We start from the raw sequence: 22978 nt of genomic DNA, 5'->3' as shown, positions 1-22978 counted from the left end.
AATTTTTAAAAATTTGTTTAAAAAAAAAAAAAAAGGTGGCAAGTGAAGAGTTACAAGATATGGTTCTTGGAAAAATTCAGGAGCTAACAGACACCACACCAAAGGGATTAACAGAAGATTATTTGAGGGAGATGAGTGTTCTGAACCAGTGCCAGATGAGGAAGAAGACGTACAAGAAGCGGTGCCAGAAAACAAACTGACTTTAGATAATCTGGCAGAAATGTCCTAATTATTCAAGACTGCTTTTGACTTATTTTATGACATAGCCTCTTCTATGATATAGGCACTTAAACTAAAACAAACTGAGGAAGAAAGATTGGTACCATATAAAAATGTTTTTAGAGAAATGATAAAACAAAACCATCACACGGAAAGTACAGCGTATTTCCTTAAAGTTACACAACATGTAACTTTACACAACATGTTCCTGCTTCCCCTTGCACCTCCTCCACCTCTTCCACCTCTGCCACCCCTGGAACAGCAAGACCAACCTGTCCTCTTCCTCTTCCTCCTCAGCAACACTCAGCATGAAGATAAAGAGGATAAAGACCTTTATAAGGATCCACTTCCACTTAATGAATCATAAATATATTTTTCTCTTCCTTATGATTTTCTTAATAACATTTTCTTTTCTCTAACTTATTCAAGAATACAGTACATAATTCATTTAACATACAAAATATGTGTTAATCGACTATTTATGTTATTGGTAAGACTTCCAGTCAAAAGTAGGCTATTAGCAGTTTATTTTTTGAGGAGTCAAAAGTTATATGTGGATTTTCAACTGTGCAAAGTCAGTGTCCCAACCCCTGCATTGTTCCATGGTCAACTGTACTACACTTACATACTGATACATTTATACATTGCTTCATTAAAACACTATTCAAGTATGTATCTCTTGCTTCTAAGAATTCCAAACTAAAAAAATTCTAATTAAGTCTGACAAGAATTTTGATCAGTTTTGTTCCAAATATTGCCAACAATAATATCTCATTCTCATTACTGTCGAGTATACCTAAATTCTGGTAAATATACAATACTTGACAATTGGTATTCTGCCAACTCAATATACAGGATGGATCTGAAAATAACACAAGGGCACAAGGCAAAAACACCTTGGATCCAGGAATGAAAGGTCAACCTATACATAATTACGAACTTACTGATTCTTTTAGAGTGTCTACTGACTAGGAACCTTTATGTTCCACTATACTGAGCAAGTTAGTGGCATTACAGAAGAAGAGGTGTTATAACACTAATTTATAAAGACATTTTTGGAAACAATTTATTCTAAGTTACAGACTTTTGGCTTATTTAAGGAGGGTAAGCCTATGGACAGAGGTGGAATACGTACTCTTATTAAATAAAGGTTTTTAAAAAGGAGCATTTTATTATCCCTATCATTCCCCCCGATATGAACAGAAGTGGAAACTAAGGCACAAAGAAAATGAATCTATTTGCCTCTCTAATATCAACTTCCTCTTCAGTTCCTTTGTTGGGGTTCCATTCTCTTTGGAGAAGCAGGCTCTGTGCATAGCTAAGGGTGCTAAGTGACACTTAGCCAAAGAGATGAAGCAAAGATTTAAGGGACAGGGCTTCAGGTTATTTTTTCCTAATACAAAGAATGTCTGGGATATACCTTTTATCCTCTTCTTTTCCCCTTTGTCCTGCCAAGAATAGAGTGCCATGGTAAATATGAGAACCCCCCCTTTGTGAGCATGCAAACAGAAAGCCACCTTCTAAGAAAAAAAGCAAAACAAGGAGTCAGGTCCTTTAAAGCACTGAAGCCACTGAACCACCCCTACCTTTCAGCCTTCTTGTTGGCTGAGAAAAATGTACCTTACTTGTCAAACCACTATAAACAGATTTACATTATGTGTAGCTAAATGCAATCCTAACTGACACAGAGAGGCAATGAGGGACAGTGTCAAAAGAAAAACAGGGTTTCAAAGACTTAAGCTCTGCACTTAACTTTTATATGCCTTTTTTTTTTAATTTAAACAAAAGCCACTATAACTCATGAAAGTATTCATGTCAACACCCTTCGAAAACTGTGAAAATATTAAATAATTGCAAGATAATAAGTTAGTTCTTGCAGTAACATTTTGAGCTATATGGTTTTCATGACAGGAGCTGCTAAGTACATTTTCTTCATCTATAAAAAAAAGATAATAACGATGTCTTTCCTTGTTATGCAGTTACCAAAATGTTCAAATGAGATTAACATTTAAGTATCACTATACAAATGTTAGGAATCATGGAGGTAGTATTTTGAAAATGGTATGATATATTGATCTACATAAAATTCCTAGTGATGACTCTATCACCAATTTAGCTGGATGACCTTGAGGAATGTATTACATTTCTGGGTCTCATTTTCTCATCTGTGGAAGTACTGATTTAAGAAATTGTGTCCCTCTCTCATGGGCTACACTAAATATAATAGTACTGCTAAGTCATACTCTAGTATCCACTTTCTCCTATTTCCTTGAGTGACAGAATCCCTAAATTTTAATTTGGATGGCAATTGAAAATAAAGACTACATTTCTTATCCTCCCTAGTGAATGGTTTTTAGCTATGTTTGGATCAATGGGGTGTGAGCTAAAGTGATGCATGTAACTCATAGGTCAAATCCTTAGGGGGAAATGACCTTCATGTCTCCTTTTTTACCCTCTCAACTGGTGGAATAGGGACGAAGTAGTGAGCCATCCTCAGTCATGCAAAGGATGGAAAAAGGTGTTAGCACAGCAAAGCGGCAAGAGAGAGAGGCCTGCATGCCTGGTACCAGGGAACTACTGTGGCAGCCCTGGAATGTTTACATACTGCCTGTTAGAGAAGACAAAAATAAACTATTTTGTTCAATCTCCTATGTTTTGGTAACCTATATCCTAACTAATTCACTAAGGATTAAAGAAAATATGTGAAAGTAATCCATAAACCATGAAGCAATTATATAACTAATCTTAAGGTACACTGTCACAGCAATGGCATAAATCTTTTGTAGCTTATCAAAGTGTCAACTTTAAAAACTATCTGAATTATGAACAGGAGATAAAAGGTCTGATAGCACAAAGTAGATATGATTCTGAAATGCAAAGCCAACACTCAAATATATGTTTAGCCTATCTCAGGGCAGCTGGAATTTGGGATCCACAGTCATTCAGCAAAGCAAATAAATGACTAGGGAGTAATCAAAAAATAATCTTGTCTGTTTCTCTCCACTTGACAGTCTTTTTGTTCAGTGTCAGCCACAGCCCTGAGACACAATAGGGATGGCTGGAGTGAGTGACAGAGTTGTATGAAATGTCCATTGTTAGTTTCCTAGGGTTGCCATAAAAAAATTACAAGTTGAGTATCCCTAATCCAAAAATCCAAAATCCAAAATGTTCCCATATCTGAAACTCTGAGCACTGACATGACATTACAAGTGAAAATTCCACACCTGATCTCATGTGACAAATCGCAGTCAAAACACAGTCAACATTTTGTTTCATGTACAAAATGATTAAAAATGTTGTATGAAATTACCTTCAGGCTATATGTATAAGGTATATAGGAAACATAAATGAATTTCGTATTTAGATTTGGGTTCCATCCCTAAGATATCTCATTATATATGCACAAATATTCGAAAATAAAAAAAAATCTGAAACACTTCTTGCCCCAAGCATTTTGGATAAGGGATATTCAATCTTTACCACAAATCCAGTGGCTTACAACGAAAGCAATTTATTTTCTTAGAGTTCTGAAGGCCAAAAGTCTAAAATCAAGGTGTTGGCAGGGTTGGTTCCTTCTAGAGGCTCCGAGGGAGAATGAGTTCCATGCCTGCCTTCTAGCTTCTGGTGGCTGGCAGCAATCCTCAGCTTATTAAAGGCATCATTCCAATCTCTGCCTCCACTTTCACATAACGTTATCCCTTGTCTGCTACTCTGTATCTTTTTTATTTCTTATAAAAACACTCTCATTGGCTTAAAGGCCTACTCAAATCCAGTATGATCTCATCTTGATACTTACTGTAACTTCTTGGATTATGGGTTAAATTGTGTCATCCAAAATAATATGTTGAAGTCCTAACCCCCAGAACCCCCAGAATCTGACCTTATTTGAAAAAAAGGTCACTGCAGATGTACTTAGTTAAGATGAGGTCATACTGGAGTAGAGAGGGCCTTTAATCCAATATGATTGATGTCCTTACAAGAAGAGAAGAGACACAGACACAGACAGAATGCCATATGATGATGGAGGCAGAGATTGGAGTGATGCACTTACAAGTCAAGGAATACCAATGGATTGCTGGCAAACTACCAGAAAGAAGCTAAGAGAAAAACATAAACGGATTGTCCCTTACAGGTTTCAGACAGAGCATGGCTCTGCCAACATCTTGATTTTTGACTTCTAGCCTCTAGAACTGTGAGGGACTACATTTCTGTTGTTTAAGATACAGATTTTGTGGGGTTTTTTGTTACAGAAGCCCTAGGAAACTAATATCGCAGTGGACATAACTTTGGGGACATGATGGTAGGTAGGTACTATAGACAAATGGCTCAATAACATTGACTCTTAAAAGCCCTAGCAAATTTCCTACCTGTATATTCAGAAAATGGCTTATGTATAACTCCTAGCACAGGTTTACCATTTACAGCCACACACACCATGGTAGTGACGTACTTCCGAAGATCCTCTATGAGAAAAAAAACAAAACAATATATACAACGATTAAAGTAATGTGCATAAATTCAAGATGTTACACTTCAATTCATGAAAAATTTATGTACATGAAATGTCTTTTCAGGACAATATTCCCCTCAAGCAAACAGAGTCCAGGGAAGAAAGCCAGTTCATGGAAGTATTAATAGTTAAGAGTTCTGGTTCTATAGGCAGATTACCTGGGTTATTCTCCCAGCCCACCATTTTGTTAGCTGAATGTCTTTGGGCAAACTACTTCAATTCAGTTTCTTCATCTGTACGATACAGACAGTAATTAAGCACTCATCTTTAGGTATAAATTAACTTTTAATTTTAGTAAACTAAAAAATCAAATTAGGCACTTAAGATAGTCCCCTAAACAGGGATGTCCTCACTAAATATTATCACTATTACATGATCAGGCCAATCTCAAGTTTAGGAAAAACTTTTTGTAAACAAACTCCTCAATACTCCATATTTCTTTTTTTTTTTTTTTTTTTTTTGTTGAGACAGAGTCTCACTTTGTTGCCCAGGCTAGAGTGAGTGCCGTGGCGTCAGCTTAGCTCACAGCAACCTCAAACTCCTGGGCTTAAGCGATCCTACTGCCTCAGCCTCCCGAGTAGCTGGGACTACAGGCATGCGCCACTATGCCCGGCTAATTTTTTCTATATAGATTTTTAGGTGTCCATATAATGTCTTTCTATTTTTTTTTAGTAGAGACGGGGTCTCGCTCAGGCTGGTCTCGAACTCCTGACCTTGAGCAATCCACCCGCCTCGGCCTCCCAGAGTGCTAGGATTACAGGCGTGAGCCACCGCGCCCGGCCAATACTCCATATTTCTATTACCTACTCCTGCAAGTACTGTTTTATAATTTCAGTTACTATTAGATATATACACCTAGTGTTTCCTCCCTGTTCTCTAAATAGCTATCTATTAATTTATCTATTATGGTTCACTTTCAGTGCACAAGCACTAGAATACAAAGATGAACAAGTATAAGCTTTCACATTCAGGGAGCTTACTATCTAGCAGGACAAAGAAATAAACAACTAACTTTAACATATATACCAAGAGAGAAAAAGCAGGAACTAGGTATCTCTGAGTAAGAAACAAGGCCTGAGAGAAGATCCATAGAAAAGAAATCTGAGCTAGGACTAGGTAAAAAGGGGTTTGGAGGCAGTAGTTCTATTTTGCTACTTTCCTGCTTTCTGTGTACCTAGAATTTACTATTTTGAATTCCAAGGTCAGATGTATATGCATAAAACCTAAATTCCTAATACCCCAAGTAATTATTATATAGTCTGGCTAAATCTATTTCCTCAATTATAGTTCTCTAATGAAAACCATTTTGCTGCTACTGTTAAAAAATGTTCCTTTACTGAAGGATAAGTGAGTCACTGATTCTTAGTAAGCCACTATCACCTACGTGAAGTATGCCATAATATAGTGGTTTGGGGCAAACATTAAAAAAAGCTTGAGAATCACTAATCCAGTCCAAGTATTTCCTATGATGTGGTATTAATCCAGCTTTCTGTCTTAAAATCTAATTGGTAAAGTTATCTTGGATTTATAAAATGTCTACCACCGTGTATGTATCACCTGCCTTACTTCTAGTTCTCTAACATAAAATGGCAATTGAAAGTTTGAGATCAATTATGAAACTACCTGTATATTCCTGTGTAGCATCAAGTGGGTCAATCCAGACAGTAACACTTTCTGCTGGTACCTCTTTAGGGGTGGACACTTCCTTCAGGATATCCTCAGGAATCTTATGATCCCATAAGATAACCTCCTGATCAGCTGCATCCACATGTTCCTCAGTATTTATCTGCATTAAAAATAGTACACAGTTAAAAAATAAGAAAAAAAAAATCACTATTTAATAAAGCACAAAAGAAAAAAACATTTTAGACAAAAATCACATAAATTGTAAATAACTAAATCTCTACTCTGAAGCTCCTTATTGCAAAATGAAAATATATTGTAAAAGAAATTCTAGTGACATCTTGTCTTCAAATACTTTCCAAACTAATGTTCAAGCTTAGTTTGTTGGCTAAGACAGGTAATTCAAATATAGGATATTATAGAGAAACTAAGCATCAAAGAAAAAAGCTACTTAAAGCTTGATGATTTATGAAAAATAATATCTCTAAAGTATGATAATACTCTGAAACACTGAACACAAGCAACTAGAGTTAGGAGTTAGAAGCAACTAGAGTTAGGAAAAAAATGATAATGTACTTAAATAACAATATGCCTTAAAAATGGAGAATTAAGAATGTTGAAACAAAATATCCTAGAAAAGTGATCATCTAAAACCACCAGTAAAGAAAAGGAAACCTGGAAATGATGAAACAGATAATTAGCTAGTATGTTATAAATCCTAAATAAAATAGACATAAACAAAAGATTAGCCTTCACTACACACCAAAGACATGTCACAGAATAGGGAGGTAAAGTCAAATTTTCTACTTTTTATTTACTAGGAACAAAATTTAAATATAAAATAAACCTCACTTACCATATAGATATATAGGGTGAGGAGAGAATGTGTGTGTTTGTGTGCATATGTGTGTGTGTGTGTGTGTGTGTACAGTACCTTACATAATAAGTATGCTATTCATTCACAAATGCACTAGATTCCTTTAAACTGAAGATTTCTCAACCTTGGCACTACTGACAGTTTGGACTGGATAATTCTTTGTTGTGGGACTGTCCTGTGCATTGGGGGATGTTTAACAGCATCTCTGGCTAGATGCCTGAAGAACCACCCCTCAGTTGTAACAACAAAAAACATTCAGACATTTCCAACTATGTCTCTGCTCCATCCTGTGTGGAGAATCACTGCTTTAAATAGTGAGCTTCTTAATGCATACCTAAAATATAGTCTTATTTGTAAAATAATGTTTTAAAAACAATGTTTTAGAATTGCACTTACTTTTATAAATTGGTATATGCCAATGGACCAATCTAAGACTTGACTGCACTTTAAGAATTAAGTTAATACAAACTGTCAATGTTATTCAAATACTACCTCATCACAAGACTTCCTCTATCAGATCATAATATTCACAGACACTAGAAAAATGTACTCAAAATGTGGATTTCAGTTAAGGCCTAATAGCCTAAGCAGAACCGGCTATTGGGTCCTGTGCTTTCTGCCAAGCTCCCTTTCCAGAGTAGGTCATCATGTTTATACTGCATGTGATGCCATGCCTAGACCCCATGCTACAGTGCCAGAGGGATTATAGCACTGACAATACATGAGTAAAAAAATCATGAGCAGGGTAAAAACCCCAAAACTATCAGCAATCCCTAGAAGGTACCCTGAAACATCCCAAATTGTCATAGAGGAGGTTAAAAATAGTAATATTCCAGAAACATTAAACCACTTAAATCATAAAATATTTTAGTAAAGAACACAGTAAATATCCAATTTATCCATTCACTTATGCCTTTACTAATTCAGCATACGTTTATTGATTGCTTACTATATGTCATAGTTCAGGGCCTAAAGATATAACAGTGATCACTGTGGAACAAAAATTTCTGCCTTGCGGAACTCAGATCCTAGTGTAGATAAACAAAAAACAAGATACATGAGTAAAACATACAGTATGCTGAATAGTGGTGAGGAGGAGAAAATAAGGACAGAAAGTGTGTTGCTGGAGAGTATAGGAATGGTTACTCTTTAAGAAAGGGTGGCTAGGATTATTCATAATAGCCCCAAATTGGAAACTACCTAATATCTATCAACTGATGAATGGATAAACATATTTGGTATATGCATACAATGGGAAAGTTATTCAACCATAAATAGGAATGAAGTTTGATTCATTCTAGAACATGGCTGAATCCCCTTGCTCTGTGAAAGAAGACACAAGAGACCATATACTGCATGATTCCATTAATGTAAAATGTCTAGAATAGGCAAATCTATGGAGACAGACAGTAGATTGGCAGTTGCCTGTGGTAAGGAGTGGAAATAAGGATTAACAGTAAAAGAGTACGGGGACATTACTAGGGTGATGAAAAAGTTCTAAAACTGATTAATGACGATAGTTGCACCACCTGGCAAATCTACTAAAATTCACTGAATTGTACACTTGAAATAGGCAAGTGTTGGGCATGGTGGTGTATGGGTACTGTAACCCCAGCTACTCCGGAAGCTCAGGAGGGAGGATTGCTTGAGCCCAGTTTAGGACTACAGTGAGCTATGATCACATCACCGCACTCTAGCCCAGGCAACAAAGTAAAACCGTGTCTCAAGAAAAAGAAAAAAAGAAATAGGCAAATTACATGATATATTATATAAACTATGCTGTAATAGTTAAAAAAAAAAAAAAAAAGATAAGGCAGTTAGGGAAGCCCTCACTGAAAAGGTGATATTTCAGTGAAGATCTAAAGGAAGTGAGCCTGGCAGGCATGGGAGAAGTGCATTCCAGCCCAATGAATAACAAATGCAAAGACCCTAAGGTGGGAATGTGCCCTGTGTGTTCAGAGGACAGGAAGGAGGCCAGCAGGCTAGAGCAGAGGAAGACAAGGAGAAAGGCACTGGAAATGAGGTCAGAGAGTAATGGAAGCCAGATGGTGAAGGACCTTGAAGGCCACAACACAGAGCCAGCAGCCCTCCATCATAACCTCTGTAAATACCGTGCAAAGGGTCCTAGCCATTGCAGTCAGCTAGAGGGACAGAGAAGAGGGGCATGTGGGGAGGTACAGAGATTAGAAAGGAAGAAACAAAATGATAATATGCATTTGATTACTGAGCACTAAGAAAATTCAAAAGAACTTGCACATAAATATAACTCCAATCAAAATCCCTAGTTTTTTTTTCCTTCTCCTTGGAAATCGGACAAGCCATTTCTGAATTTACATGATAGCACAAAAAGACCGAATAATCTATATATTAACAATACCTAAATTAGCACAGTCACATGACGGGTCAGTACATAATTATTGAATACAGATGCTCTTCAATTTAGGACTGTGCTACATCTGGATAAAGCCATTGTAAGTTGAAAATATCTTAAGTCAAAATACATCTAACCTACCAAACAGCATAGCTTACCCTAGCCTACCTTAAATATGCACAGAACACTTACACTGCCCTACAGTTGGGCAAAATCATCTAAGGCAAAACCTATTTTATAATAAAGTATTGAACATCTCATATAATTCATTGACTACTGTACTGAAATTGAAAAACAGAATGGTTATACAGGTACTCAAAGTATAGTTTCTAACTGATTGCATATTGCTTTTGCACCATCATAAAGTCAAAAAATTATTACGACGAACCATCTTAAGCTGGGGACCATCTGTACGAAGGTTCTTAAGACAAGTCTGCCTACTATTTAATTATATGTACATATATACCTACATGTACATATACATATAAAACATATATACATATGCATGTATTTAGGCTAGGTTTGTATCTCAGGTTCCAGAAAGGGGCAGGAAACTATTTGTTTTTTTTATTTCAGCATATTATGGGGGTACAAAAGTTTAGGTCACGTATATTGTCCTTGCCCCCCCCCATTCAGAGCTTCAAGTGTGTCCATCCCCTACACGGTACACATTGCACTCATTATGTATGTATACACCCATCCCTGCTCCCCTCCACATCTGCCCAACACCTGGTTAATGTTATTCCTAAACGTGCTCTTAGGTGATGATCAGTGAAACCAATTTGATGATGAGTACATGTGGTGCTTATTTTTCCATTCTTGGGATACTTCACTTAGTAGAATGGGTTCCAGCTCTATCCAGGAAAATACAGCAGGTGCTATATCACCATCGTTTCTTATAGCTCAGTAGTACTGCATGGTATACATATACCACATTTTATTAATCCACTCATGTATTGATGGGCACTTGGGTTGTTTCCACATCTTTGCAATTGTGAATTGTGCTGCTATAAACATTCAAGTGCAGATGTCTTTTTATTATAGAATGTCTTTTGTTCTTTTGGGTAGATGCCCAGTAATGGGATTGCTGGATCAAATGGTAGGTCTACTTGTATCTGTTTAAGGTATCTCCATATTGCTTTCCACAGAGGTTGGACTAGTTTGCAGTCCCACCAGTAGTGTATGAGTGTTCCTGTCTCTCCGCATCCACGCCAACATTTATTGTTTTGAGACTTTTTCATAAAGGCCATTCTCACTGGAGATAAGTGATATCTCATTGTGGTTTTGATTTGCATTTCCCTGATGATTAGAGATGTTGAGCATTTTTTCATATGTTTGTTGGCCATACTTCTGTCTTCTTTTGAAAAATTTCTACTCATGTCCTTTGCCCACATTTTGATAGGGTTGATTTTTTTCTTGCTGATTTGGCAGGAAACCATTCTTCATCAATATTGTCAAAGCTCAAGGCCCCAAAACACAATTAATGTTATTAGTATTACAGCTCAGTTACTTTGAGGCTGAAGGGACTTTTGGTTAATGCCTTAATGAGGAATCAACGATTTACTGCATTTCTCAGTAAATCATCATATCCTATTAAGTTTTTGGATACAATATTTCTCACACAGTGCCAACCACAGACTAGGTGTGATGGTTAATTTTGTATGTCAATTTGGACTGGATCATGAGGAGCGCAGAGAAAAACTACACATTATTTCTGGTTGTGTCTGTGAGGGTGTTTCTAGAGGAAATTAGCATTTGAATCAGTAGACTCAGTAAAGTATTAATAGATTGCCTTCCCTAATGTGGGTGGGCAGCATTCAATCCTTTGAGGGCCTGAGTAGAACACAAAAGGGGGAGGAAGAGAGAATTTGCCCCTTCTTCTGCCTGACCGCTGACCTGGGGCATCAGTCTTCTGCTGCCCTCCAAGTGAGATACCACTGGCTCCCCTGGTTTTCAGGCCTTCGAACATAGACTGGATACCACTAGCTTTCCTGGGTTTCCAGCTTAGCTTGTAGATGACAGATCATGGGACTTCCTCATCTCCAAAATCATATGACCCAATTTCTTATAATAAATCTCTATCGGTTGTGTTTCTCTGGAAAACCTTGACCAATACAGTAGGCATTCAATAACTGTTTTCTAAATCTATAAACAAACATCCCTCTACTTGTCCTATTCTCCTCCCACCTTTATAGAATCCTTTCATTATCAACTACTTATCTTTCAAACATATTCCTATAAACAAGTAAACGTGCTGTAGTGATTCACATCTTAAAAACAATATACCAAAAAAAAAAAAAAAATCCACAGAAACTTCTTAGTCCCATACAACACCCTAGCCAACTTCCTCAGAAGCCCAATTTCTTGAAAGACTTGTCTCTACTCACTGTCTCCACTTCCTTACCTCCCAGTCACAGACTGTCTTGAGTTCAAATTCCGGCTCCTCAATTTATTTGGTATGTGACCAACTTAGGCTACCACCTAACCTTTCTGAGCTGCAATTACCTCACTGGTAAAAAGGGGCAATATAAAGACTTCCCTATAAGGCTGTTAAGAGAATTCAAAGAAATAGAAAAGGTAAAACAAATTTAGTACAGCGCTTAAGAAAGGTAAGCATTTAATAAAGGTTGGCTGCTATTATTCTTATTAAATGATTGGTTTTAGTCTTCATTATCTCCGTCCTAGGCCCTGATATTTCCCTTTCATGTTATATTCTCTCCTTAAACAATCCTGTCCACAAATAGCTTCAATTAACATCACAACATTGATGACTCACAAATTTGTAATTTCCGGTTCAGATATCTCTTCAGATTCACATTTTCAAGAGCCTCTTTAACATCTTTCTTTGGACATATCAAAGGCACATCTAACATAACAAATCTAAAATGGTGCTCATAATCTGCCCCCTACCCAATTTGTCATCACTCACACTCCTTCACCACCAATAAAACACCAACTGTGAAAGTTATAAGTAGGAGTTATTTTTGACACAACCTTAAAAATTCTTTCATATCCTTCTACATCTATCTTCTCTATAACCATAACTCCAAATCAAAATATATCTCTCACCTGAAAAAGTCTCTACTTGGTCTCCTTGTGCCTACTTTGCTCACCTCCAAACTATTCTCTAAGTATCTAATGTGAGTTCTTCCATTCATTTAAAACACTGCAGTTAAGAGTACACTCCTGTTACACCTCCTTATATGCAGAATTAAACAAACTTGAGGTGATTCTCTGACCATTAAGTGAATCTCGGTGAGCCTAAAATTATTTTCTAGCTGTGCAACCTGTGGCAAATTATTTAACCTCTGCAAGCCTTGATTTCTTTGTCCAAAAATTGGAGGCTATGGAACTTAACATCTTATGTTCCTGCGAAGATAAATTAATAACTGCATTAAAAAGTTTAATTCAGTGTTTGCTACTTGCTACGGGCTAAATAAATGTTAGCTTGTAAAACACGCTGAGCATAACTTCCCCACTGCCTGAGTTCTGGTCCTCATCTCTCACATGGCCTATTTTAATAGTCTCTTTAACTAGTCTTATCTACCTCCAAATGCCCACAGCCCAAAATATGGCACATTGCAGGCCTTAAGCAAAGTCAGCCAAGTCTGCCATTCTTTTAGTACTCTAATAGTAAACTAAAGATCAGGTCCAAACTCCTTAGAGCTTGGAATATGATCTTGCCCATGCCTACCTTTCTAATCTCTTCCACAGTAATTCACCCAAGTGCATCTTACTGAAACTAATCAGATTACTTGAATTTGCTGTGCTACCATCTCTTTTGTGCCTGCTCTTTTGAACTAATTCTTTTCCTCTACCTTCCGTACTTAATGAGTGCACCAATTACTAGTTATCCTGAAGAGGACACTAAGGTTCAAAGAACTTAAATGACTGGTCAGGATCACCTAGGCTAGTGACTGGATAAGATGTCAAAGCAAGTGTTCCTTGCATTATATTAGTACTTCTCAAACTTTTCTGGTGAGCACTTCTATGGAAAGAGACATGTTTAACTCCCACCCTATAGATCAGGGAAGGCATAGACCAAAGCTGCTGCAACCAGCTTGAAGTATCATGCTTTACTTTCAAATAAGTCATCTTCAAAACTTTGAATAAGATGAGGACAGCAGCCTCTCAAAAAGTCACCTATACATTAAATCAAAACTATAAATCTAAGTTTGTCTGTTCTGTGGCTGCAAACCCACTCCACAAAACTATCTTCTGCCTTCATTCTCATTGTTATCCACAAGGATACAATCAGAGACAATGCCATGCAAATGGCTGCAGTTACTATCGCTTTAACTCAATGAAATCAAGCATTGTTCAAGTGTTTAGGAAGGGGGGTTCCCCTAAGGTCCCTGACCTGAGAAATACTCAAGACAGAAGGAAATCCAAGGATCCGAGGCCAAACGTGAGTTTTGTTAAAACAGCACTCACTTCTCTGGAGTATGTTTTTTCAACCTGAGCATCAACTGACAAATTGGGCTAGATAATTCTTTGTTATGGGGGGCTGTCTTGTGCATGGTAAGATGTTTACCTTCTACCCACTAGATGCTTACAGCATTCCAACCCTGATTGTGATAGCCAAAAATGTCTCCAGACATTGCCAAATGTCCCTTGGGGGGCAATACTGGCCCCAGTTGAGTGCTCTAGAATGAATCCTGGTATATATTTTTTACTGCGGAGTGAACATTAGATAGGAAAGCTCAGACCTCAGACTCTAGATAGGAAAGTAGTGGGAGAAAACAGACATTTCTCCACTTATACAGGACACTAGGATAAAAGAAAGCAGTATCTGTTGCTTCTCAATGGTCATTTTCCATTGGGAAGTAAAATGAGTGGGATGTGATTTAAGTTTCTTACCAAAAAAATTTGAGTGAGGCTTGAAAAACAACCAGGTATTTAAGACTGTACTTCTGGGCATTGAGCGAAAAGCAGAAAGAATCTTAGGCTGAGTCTCTACTTCTTTGATGGCTACATTTGGCCTCCAGTCAAACAACATACGGGTATGAGGAGATGGCTCAACATGACACCATCCCTACTTTGATACTGTGTAAATGAACACAACGTCCTCTATTCCATCAATCACGACCCAACATACATACTACAGATGTACGTGGAAACATTCAAACAGTCACAAGAAAAACAAAAAAGTTATTTTACATTAAGTCAGAAACTTTAACGTCTGCAATCCCAAAAGCTTAGCCTTTGTGTTTAATAAAACACAGCTCACTACCCTTGGCAGCTATTCCCTTATTGTTTGCTAATAAGTGAGAATATACATGCACACACAGATGTGTTTTCAATATTTAAGATATTTTTGTCTCTAGCTTTAAAAAAATAATTCAACCCTGCTTGCCATATTTCACTATTACTGCTTTTAAGTTTTACAATTTTAAGTTTTTACCAGGAAGTCATACTATAAGTTTTAAGTAGCCTCCTAAAGATCCAGTTAAAATAGATCACATAAGCTGTGGAGTATATGAATCTCAAATTTTCCATATGTAAAGTGGCACAAATACAATTTTGCTTCTTAAAGTTGCCGTAAGGATCGAATAAAGTCCTGTGTGGCCAGTATTTGGGCATCTAGGATACATTCAATAATTGGTTATTATCAGCACTGTAATAACTATTATATATCAACTTCTCCGAAATTCCTATGTCTTCTATAAATTCTTAGGGAAGGAAGCACATGTGTTTTGGAGAAGAAAGAAAGCTATTTCACAAGCACATCTTACATCTAGATGCAAAAAAGGATAAATATTATCTGTGATGATAAAATAGAGTAAGGCAAAAGAAAGAAAAAGTAGAAATATTCTGTGTTTTGTTTGAGCAGAAATTTGAAAACAATTCTACTAATGTCAATTACATCTGGCATCCAGCAGCTCATGACAGGAAACCCAATGTTCCTTTCCACTGGGAGGGAAAAAAAATTAAAGAAAAAGACAAAAGAAAGGGGAGGGAGCAAGGAGGAAAAAAACTCCAAAGCAATATGAGACTGGAAGAAGGGTTACAGAAAACACGTAATTCAACAATGACAACACCCTCCCAACTCTTCCAAGAACAAAGTAAAAGGTCAGTTAGGTATCCTCCAAAGAAGCCTGGGTTTAGATAACACTGTTTATCTAATTAATAAAATTCCACTGGAAACAATTTTTCTTCCTAGTAGCCAAAACCTACTGTTAGGTGAGTTAAGATACACATTTATAAGGTACTGCTACACTATGTTAAGTGTTTCCTCTGGAATTGCAGTAAATTTTAAAAAGCTTTGTTCAACTGCAGCTCCACTGAAATGATGAATTCAAAAAACATTAATAACAAATCCAAAATGCCTGGATTTCCCTAAGAAAATGTCAACTCCTTCTCCAGAAGCCTACCCAAAGAAAATGCAAATGTTATTCAATTCTTACTCTCTGGAGTAAATATGGGTCTTTAACCAAGTGCCAGGTGGGATCAAGGGCTGAAATGAAGTTGCTGAGAAGCGTATTTCCAAAGACTTCCTTGAAGGGCTCCCAAACTATATACCATTAAGAGCATCCTGACAAAACTACAGATAAAATAGTACATAAGCATACTCTCCTCCCCACCACCACATGCACTCAAATGCCCTACATACTAACACCTGAGACAAGACTTGTTCTTGGCCTTTTAGTTGGCTACTGGCAAGAGTGCCAGAAAAGGTGTACTCTACAGTCTCGAACCTTCCAGTGATGAAATCAAGGAAGGATAAGGGGCTTCGGGGATTTTAGTCCAACTCTTCATTGTACAGAAGAGAATGAAGCAGCGGACACAGTCAACTTTCTCAGCATTTTCGTATCAAAGCCCCTCTAGAGCTCAGGGATCCTGATTCCGGGTACACACACCGCGCGCACACAACCAGGGAGGGGCCAAAAGGGCACTGGCCCTGAGTCAGACTATGTGCAACCTCACTCAGCTCTTTCGCAAGCTCTGTGTATGACCTTTTACTTTTGCGTCTCAATTTCCATATCTACAAAGTGGGATCCCCAGGCTCCACAATCTAGGGCTCTTACAAAGAGTCAAAGCGCCAAAACACGTTCCCAGGGTCCCTGGCCCGAGAGGGCGCTCCTCCCGTCGGCTCCCACCGGGCTCGGCGCTCGCGACCCCTACCTGCACGCTGGGGAAGGCGGTCTTGAGCAGGTAGAACATCTTGCGGTTGGACAGTACGTCGCCGCTGGTCATCTTGTCTTCGGCTCCTTCGCGCGTCTTCCCCTTGGACTTCTCGTGGAGAACGTTGCTCTCTCGGACTCGCCTCACCTCGTCTCCGCCGCGCACCGCGGCCAGCACGGACACAGCCAGCATCTCGCGCAAGTCCACGGTACCCCCGTCGGCCGCGGCAGCGGGGCCCGCCGCGCCACCACTGGGCTCGCCGCCCAGGCCGAAGAGGCTGAAGCGGCCGGCCAGGAAGCCCGAGTAGAGGTGGTACAGCACGCCGAGCCCCAATAGGCAAAACACGGCCACCCCCAGCGGGGACAGGCGGATGCCCATAGGGGCCATGGCGCCGGAGGCCGGGCGCTCGGGGCAGCGGCCCTCACAGGCCTCCCCGCGCCCGCCGCCGCGCTCCGGGCCGGGCGCCGCGTGGGCTACACTGGCGGCCGCTCTCCGGCGCCCGTGCGCCCCATCACTCCCTCCCAGGAAAGGCCGAGCTGCGCCGCGAAGAGCACCGCTGCAGCCCCGCGCGCCAGACTACCCGGGCAGCACAGCACCGGCTCCTCCGCCGGCCGGCGGATCCGACTTCCACGTTAGCCAACGGCCTGGAGGTGAAAGGGGAACGTGGCTGTGTATCCGGGTTACGCGAAGGGGCGGGGCGAGGGCAGGGGGCGGGGCGATGCGGGCCCCTCCCCTCGGGCGGGGTTGGGCCTGGGGGCTGCTCTTGAAGGCGCTGGGCAGAGCGGCTTTCTTTAAGTCGGGTCCGACAGTATTCGGGTTTTCGAAAACCTGGAGGTGGCAAGCTGCTTCCCACACAGAAGAGGCTACTGAGTGCCTCGTGGATATTCAAATTAAATCTCTCTTTTTACGACTGTGGATGGCTGAAAGAAAGCCACAGTGACAATCTATCACCCTCATCCTTCACTCTCAGGTTATTGAAAAACGGAGGAAAAGACAATAAGCCGTTAAAAAAAAAAATCTATATGCTTTTTTTGCTGGTGCATGTGTACGCAGACCCTGTAGCTTTAAATCGCGTCTCGGCGCTCTTCCAGGAAGGGCGGGGGTCTGGGCGGTGAGGGGAAGAAATTTTTCTTGGCTCTTTATTTTGTTGGCATATCTTTGTCGTGATCTAAACGGTTATGTGCATATACATAGTTTCCTTTAACCTCACCCTACCAGAATTAAACATCCTTTAAGCAGCTGAAAAACATGCCTTGATCCAGGGCTTCCACAGTGAAAGGAAAGCACCGGCTTCTCTCACTCCCAAGGACACTTTAGCCCGGCCCTCCTACCAGAGGCTGCGGGGGGAGCTGAGTTGCTAGACAGAGTTCGCTTGAAATCAGGGTTGCCGAGATGGTCAATCTAGAATATGTAATCTGTGAGTCAATATAGGTTCTCCAAATGTACTGAACAGAGGTATTTAACAGAAATAACTGCCTTCTACTGTAGCACTGATCTTAGCAATGATAGTGAATACTTACTATAAATATTCATGTTTATCTTTAATCTTAAAAGTTAAAATTAAGATATGCAGTATCATTCTTAAATGTTAAATGCTCATAAAAATAAAAATGCAGCCTATTTTACTGTTCCTAGCTAAGCGCCATTGGTTTTAAGTGGATTTTAACATTAACCACTTTAAAAACCACAAGCATACTGAAGTTTTGGATTGCTAAGCAAGTCATGTAGAACCTGACCTTTACCATTTCCTTAGAGTTCAGGGCATCTCTAGAATTTGGGAATGGTTATACAGATACAGTAAACACTGACTTTTCTCAATAAAAAATGGCTTTCCCTACCAGCAATCTGTAAGTAGCTTAAAAATAATCACAGCACAAAATCAAGTACAAATACTTAATACAAATCAATGAAAGAACAATCCCTAGAGTGTCAGCTAGCTCCAGAACTTAAGGAATTGGCATTGTTCTTCTTGTCAGCTTTTGGAGCAACTTTGCAATTATGCAAAGCTGCTTTCAAAAGAAATCTGAAAGTGAAGGTGCAGAGTAATTATGGATACTCATCCCAGGGATAAAGATAAAGATCAGAGTTGAAATATAAAGGCTTGAGTTTAACAGAACCACCTCAAACTGCACTATGAGATCAACAAAAAGATTTGAGTTGGGTAGTAGTCATGAAACTATTAAACGCATCATTGGAAACGTTTATCAAAATAAACTGGATAATGTTTTCCAAAGATATTGGAAAAGAATATAATGCCACTCTCACTGTGACACTATACATGGTATCAGTGAGCCCACCGAGGGACATACTAAAAGCTCTGGAGCATTTCTGTTGCAGGAAGGGGATTTAAGACTTGAGGGAGAAAATGCCAAGGCATGTGAAAAGAAGAGTAAGTTTAAAGATCATAGCTCCAAGAGCCATTCTAGCACTCAGGTGATAATTGGAACTTGATTGAAAGAAACTTGCTTTATTAGTAACAAGTTGTCAGAAGCTTCAAAAAATGCATAGATACTAATGAAAATCATGTGAAAGTAAATGTAAAATAATAGGTTTGTGAATTTGAGGTAAACTGGTCTTTCAAAAATAATCTTTTCCCAAGGTATTAAAGAAGATGAGGATCACCTAGTATTTCTTCTGTACGAATACTGATAGCAACAAAGAATTGACATACAGTAGAAACTTTCCTAATCAATTTCTCCTTGACTGGCTTGCCATACCCATGCTTTCCACTCCTTTCATTGAACCTGCTTACAGATGCCCATAGCATCTGTGGGCTCACACCCAGTAAGATAAATGCTCTTGGGGCACTCCCACTAGTTGAATATTATATGTTTCTCAAGAGTCAGTTTTATTTATTTCTAACTCCTTTTTGCCATTGTGGTTATTATTATGAGTACAATCATGCATCACTCAATGATGGGATATATATTCTGAGAAATGCATCATTAGGTGATTTTTGTCATTATGCAAATATTGTTGAGTGCACTTACACAAACCTAAAGGGTCTAGCCTACTACACACCTAGGCTATATGGTACAGCCTATTGCTCCTAGACTACAAACCTGTGAAGCATGTTACTGTACTGAATACTGTAAGCAGTTATACCACAATGGCATTTGTGTATCAAAACATATCTAAATGTAGAAAAGGTACAGTAAAAATATAGTATTATAATCTTATGGGACCACTCTCATATATGTGGTCTGTTGTTGACCAAAACATCATTATGTGATGCATGACCATACAAATTAAATATTATGTAAAACCAAATATGGGTATAAATAGGTGAAAGCTTGGGGTGACTTGATAAAAGTGTTACAGTGAAAACTGTAGCTGATTGGGAGGAAAAGGAATCATAAAATTTCAAACAGATGCTGAAATCAGATTGCTTCATGAGAATCTTTACATTTTCAACCCACATTAAAGAAAGCAAAACTGCTTATCCCAGAGGATGCATGACACATGTGGTTGATGAAAGACAACTTGAAACTGCAACTAGTAACTATACTCAATGAAAAGTACTTGCTTTATATTGAAAGACAGATAAATGAATATGTTTACTTCTTTTAAGTTCAAACATTGAAGATGCCTAGTTTTTTCTACAGTTCCTCATTTTCATTCAGTTTTCTTAGTTAGCTGGCCCACTCCAGTCCTGATTATATCAGACAAAGGACCTCTTCTAAATGTCCGGATGTTGCTACTTTTCCTACAAATACTACTTTTCCTTGTGTTCTCCATTATGTATAAGTAATATCCATTTATGAAACAGTATTAGCATCTTAAATGTTGAGGACACTTTGGTTTGTCTGAATGACTCCTCACCCCCAAAATTACACTGGGAAAACTTTTTTTAAGTTAATCTCTGCTGTTAGTTTCCTTCTATTTTTTCTTTTCGCCTTCAAAATGTGCATTGTAATGTACAATATAATTAATGAAAGGTTCAGGCTAGCTGAACCCTAGTTAGAAGAGGTTTTACTACTTTTCTGAGAAAGAAAACCAAACAACCAACTGATGGAATTTTTCTGTTTAAGGTATAAAACTTCCAAGAAGAATATTATTTGCATATTATTCCCTTAAGTAATTCTATCGTATGCAGACAATAATTCCAGTTTTTAATAGATCCAGTAATATGGTGTTTGGTTCTGCCATTAAAGTTCTCTCTTTGGCAGATAATGTAAGTCTGAGAACAATGGCTTTAATTTGTTAAGATTGTAAACAGTCTGTTTCTAAAACATGATCTACATCTATTCTTAAAGTCATTTTTCCCCAAGATTTAGAAATGAATTAAATGAGTAACTTTTTCAATTAAGGTAAAATACTTATATTAGCATTATAACATTTTACTATGGCCCTGATCTTAACAGTAATAACAGTGAATGTTATTAAACAGAGGCAATGTTGTAGGTATAGTCGTCCCTGGCTTTCTGTGGGGGATTGGTTCCAGAACTCCCACAGATACAAAATCTGAGAATACTCAAGTCCCTTATAAAAAATGATGTAGTATTTGCATATAACCTACACATATCCTCCCATATACTTATCTCTAGATTACTTACAATACCTAATACAATGTAAATGCTTTATGAATAGTTTTTACACTGTATTTGTAAAATTTGTATTATTTTTATTGTTGCATTGTTATTTTTTGTTTTTGTTTTTTTTCAAATATTTGATCCAGTTGGTTGAACCCATGGATATGGAGGGTCATTGATTATACAATAAAAAACTGGATATAATTACAACCCTTTGAAATTATAATCACTCTATATGCACAATGTGAAATAAGGTAAATATTTTACATATTTTTATATCCTCTGACCTAACTCAGATCCTTTGCATATAGCAAGAACTCAGTAATTATTTATGAAACTGGACTTAGAAAAATTAGTTTTAATGAAATGTTGTCTATTGTGTAAAGGGTTTCTTTAAAAAAATTGAGTTTAACAAACACATTAAGGACCCAGCATTCATTTTGTTTAAAACATTTGTTTCACCAATGTACAAGTAAGCTGAAATATGTATTTGCTTTGGCTTTATTAAGATATCAAATATTTGGCCAGGCATGGTGGCTAACGTCTGTAATCCTAGCACTCTGGGAGGCCGAGGCGGGAGGATTGCTTGAACTCAGAAGTTCGAGACCAACCCGAGCAAGAGTGAGACCCCTGTCTCTACTAAAAATAGAAAAATTAGCTGGGTGTTGTGGGGCGTTGTGGGGCATGCCTGTAGCCCCAAGTACTTGGGAGGCTGAGGCAAGAGTATCGCTAGAGCCCAGGAGTTTGAGGTTGCAGATACCACTGCACTGTACCCAAAGGGACTCTTGTCTCAAAACAAACAAACAAACAAACAAATATTTATTATTTTTGTGTATACTCTTCATTAAATCCTAATGTTTAGCAAAGCACCAATTCATTCAGTAATATAAATTTTCCCACATTATATTTTATTCTCTAGGTAATCTGAACTTATATTAGGCATTTTGCCTACTATCTGCCTGAAAACTGAGATAAAATTATCTTCTTAAAACTCCATCTATTTTAATAAATACAAATACAATGTAGTATCTAAAATGTTTTAGTCTGCAGAAAATTGCATTTGCGTGTGTTCATCAATCATGATTAGAATATATGATCTGTGGAATTGTGTTTGGAATTTATATTAGAGAAGAATTCCAACATAATACATATTGCTGTTACACAGATTTGGATATAAAATAAGTCAAGTCATGCCATCTAGAATGTAAGAACTCAATATAATCATATCATAGACACTGTTTCTCTAACTTTTTGCTGGTGGAAAAAATACATTTTACAAGTAGATATAGCAAACAAAAGCTTTACTGAACAATACTTACCCTTACTACATGAAATATTCTTGTATATTTTTAAACCCTTTTATTTAAATTGATTTCATGATTCCATTAATGGGTCATTGCTGGGAGACAATTCTGTTAGTCTATTGTGTTTCTTTTTTTTTTTTTTTTTTGAGACAGACTCTCGCTTTGTCACCAGGGCTAGAGTGCCCACAGTGTCAGCCTAGCTCACAGCAACTTCAAACTCCTGGGCTCAAGCAATTCTCCTGCCCCAGCCTCCTGAGTAGCTGGGATTACTGGCACAAGCCACCAAGCCTGGCTAATTTTTCTATTTTTAGTAGAGATGGGGTCTTGCTCTTGATCAGGCTGGTCTTGAACTCCTGACCTCAAGCGATCCTCTTGCCTCGACCTCAGTTTCTTGTGTTTCTATAGGTCTTTCCTGCA

General features: G+C 38.2%; 1 protein-coding gene across 1 annotated transcript in view; it reads right to left on the bottom strand.

Moving 5' to 3' along the window:
- BPNT2 (3'(2'), 5'-bisphosphate nucleotidase 2) overlaps nt 1-17365 on the bottom strand; it is a 31175-nt gene extending 13810 nt beyond the window's left edge. Inside the window, exons 1-3 of the mRNA XM_069465577.1 lie at nt 16726-17365; nt 6353-6515; nt 4587-4682 (exon numbers count right to left, since the gene is read on the bottom strand). Of these exons, the coding sequence (XP_069321678.1) occupies nt 4587-4682; nt 6353-6515; nt 16726-17112 (646 nt within the window). The 5' untranslated portion in view covers nt 17113-17365. The remainder of the gene's footprint in view (nt 1-4586; nt 4683-6352; nt 6516-16725) is intronic.
- Nucleotides 17366-22978: the final 5613 nt, after the last annotated feature.

This window comes from Eulemur rufifrons, chromosome 3 (genome assembly GCF_041146395.1).
Source record: "Eulemur rufifrons isolate Redbay chromosome 3, OSU_ERuf_1, whole genome shotgun sequence".
Taxonomy (NCBI): domain Eukaryota; kingdom Metazoa; phylum Chordata; class Mammalia; order Primates; family Lemuridae; genus Eulemur; species Eulemur rufifrons.
Note: the sequence above shows the minus strand (reverse complement) of the source record. Positions and strands in the feature narration are given on the sequence as shown.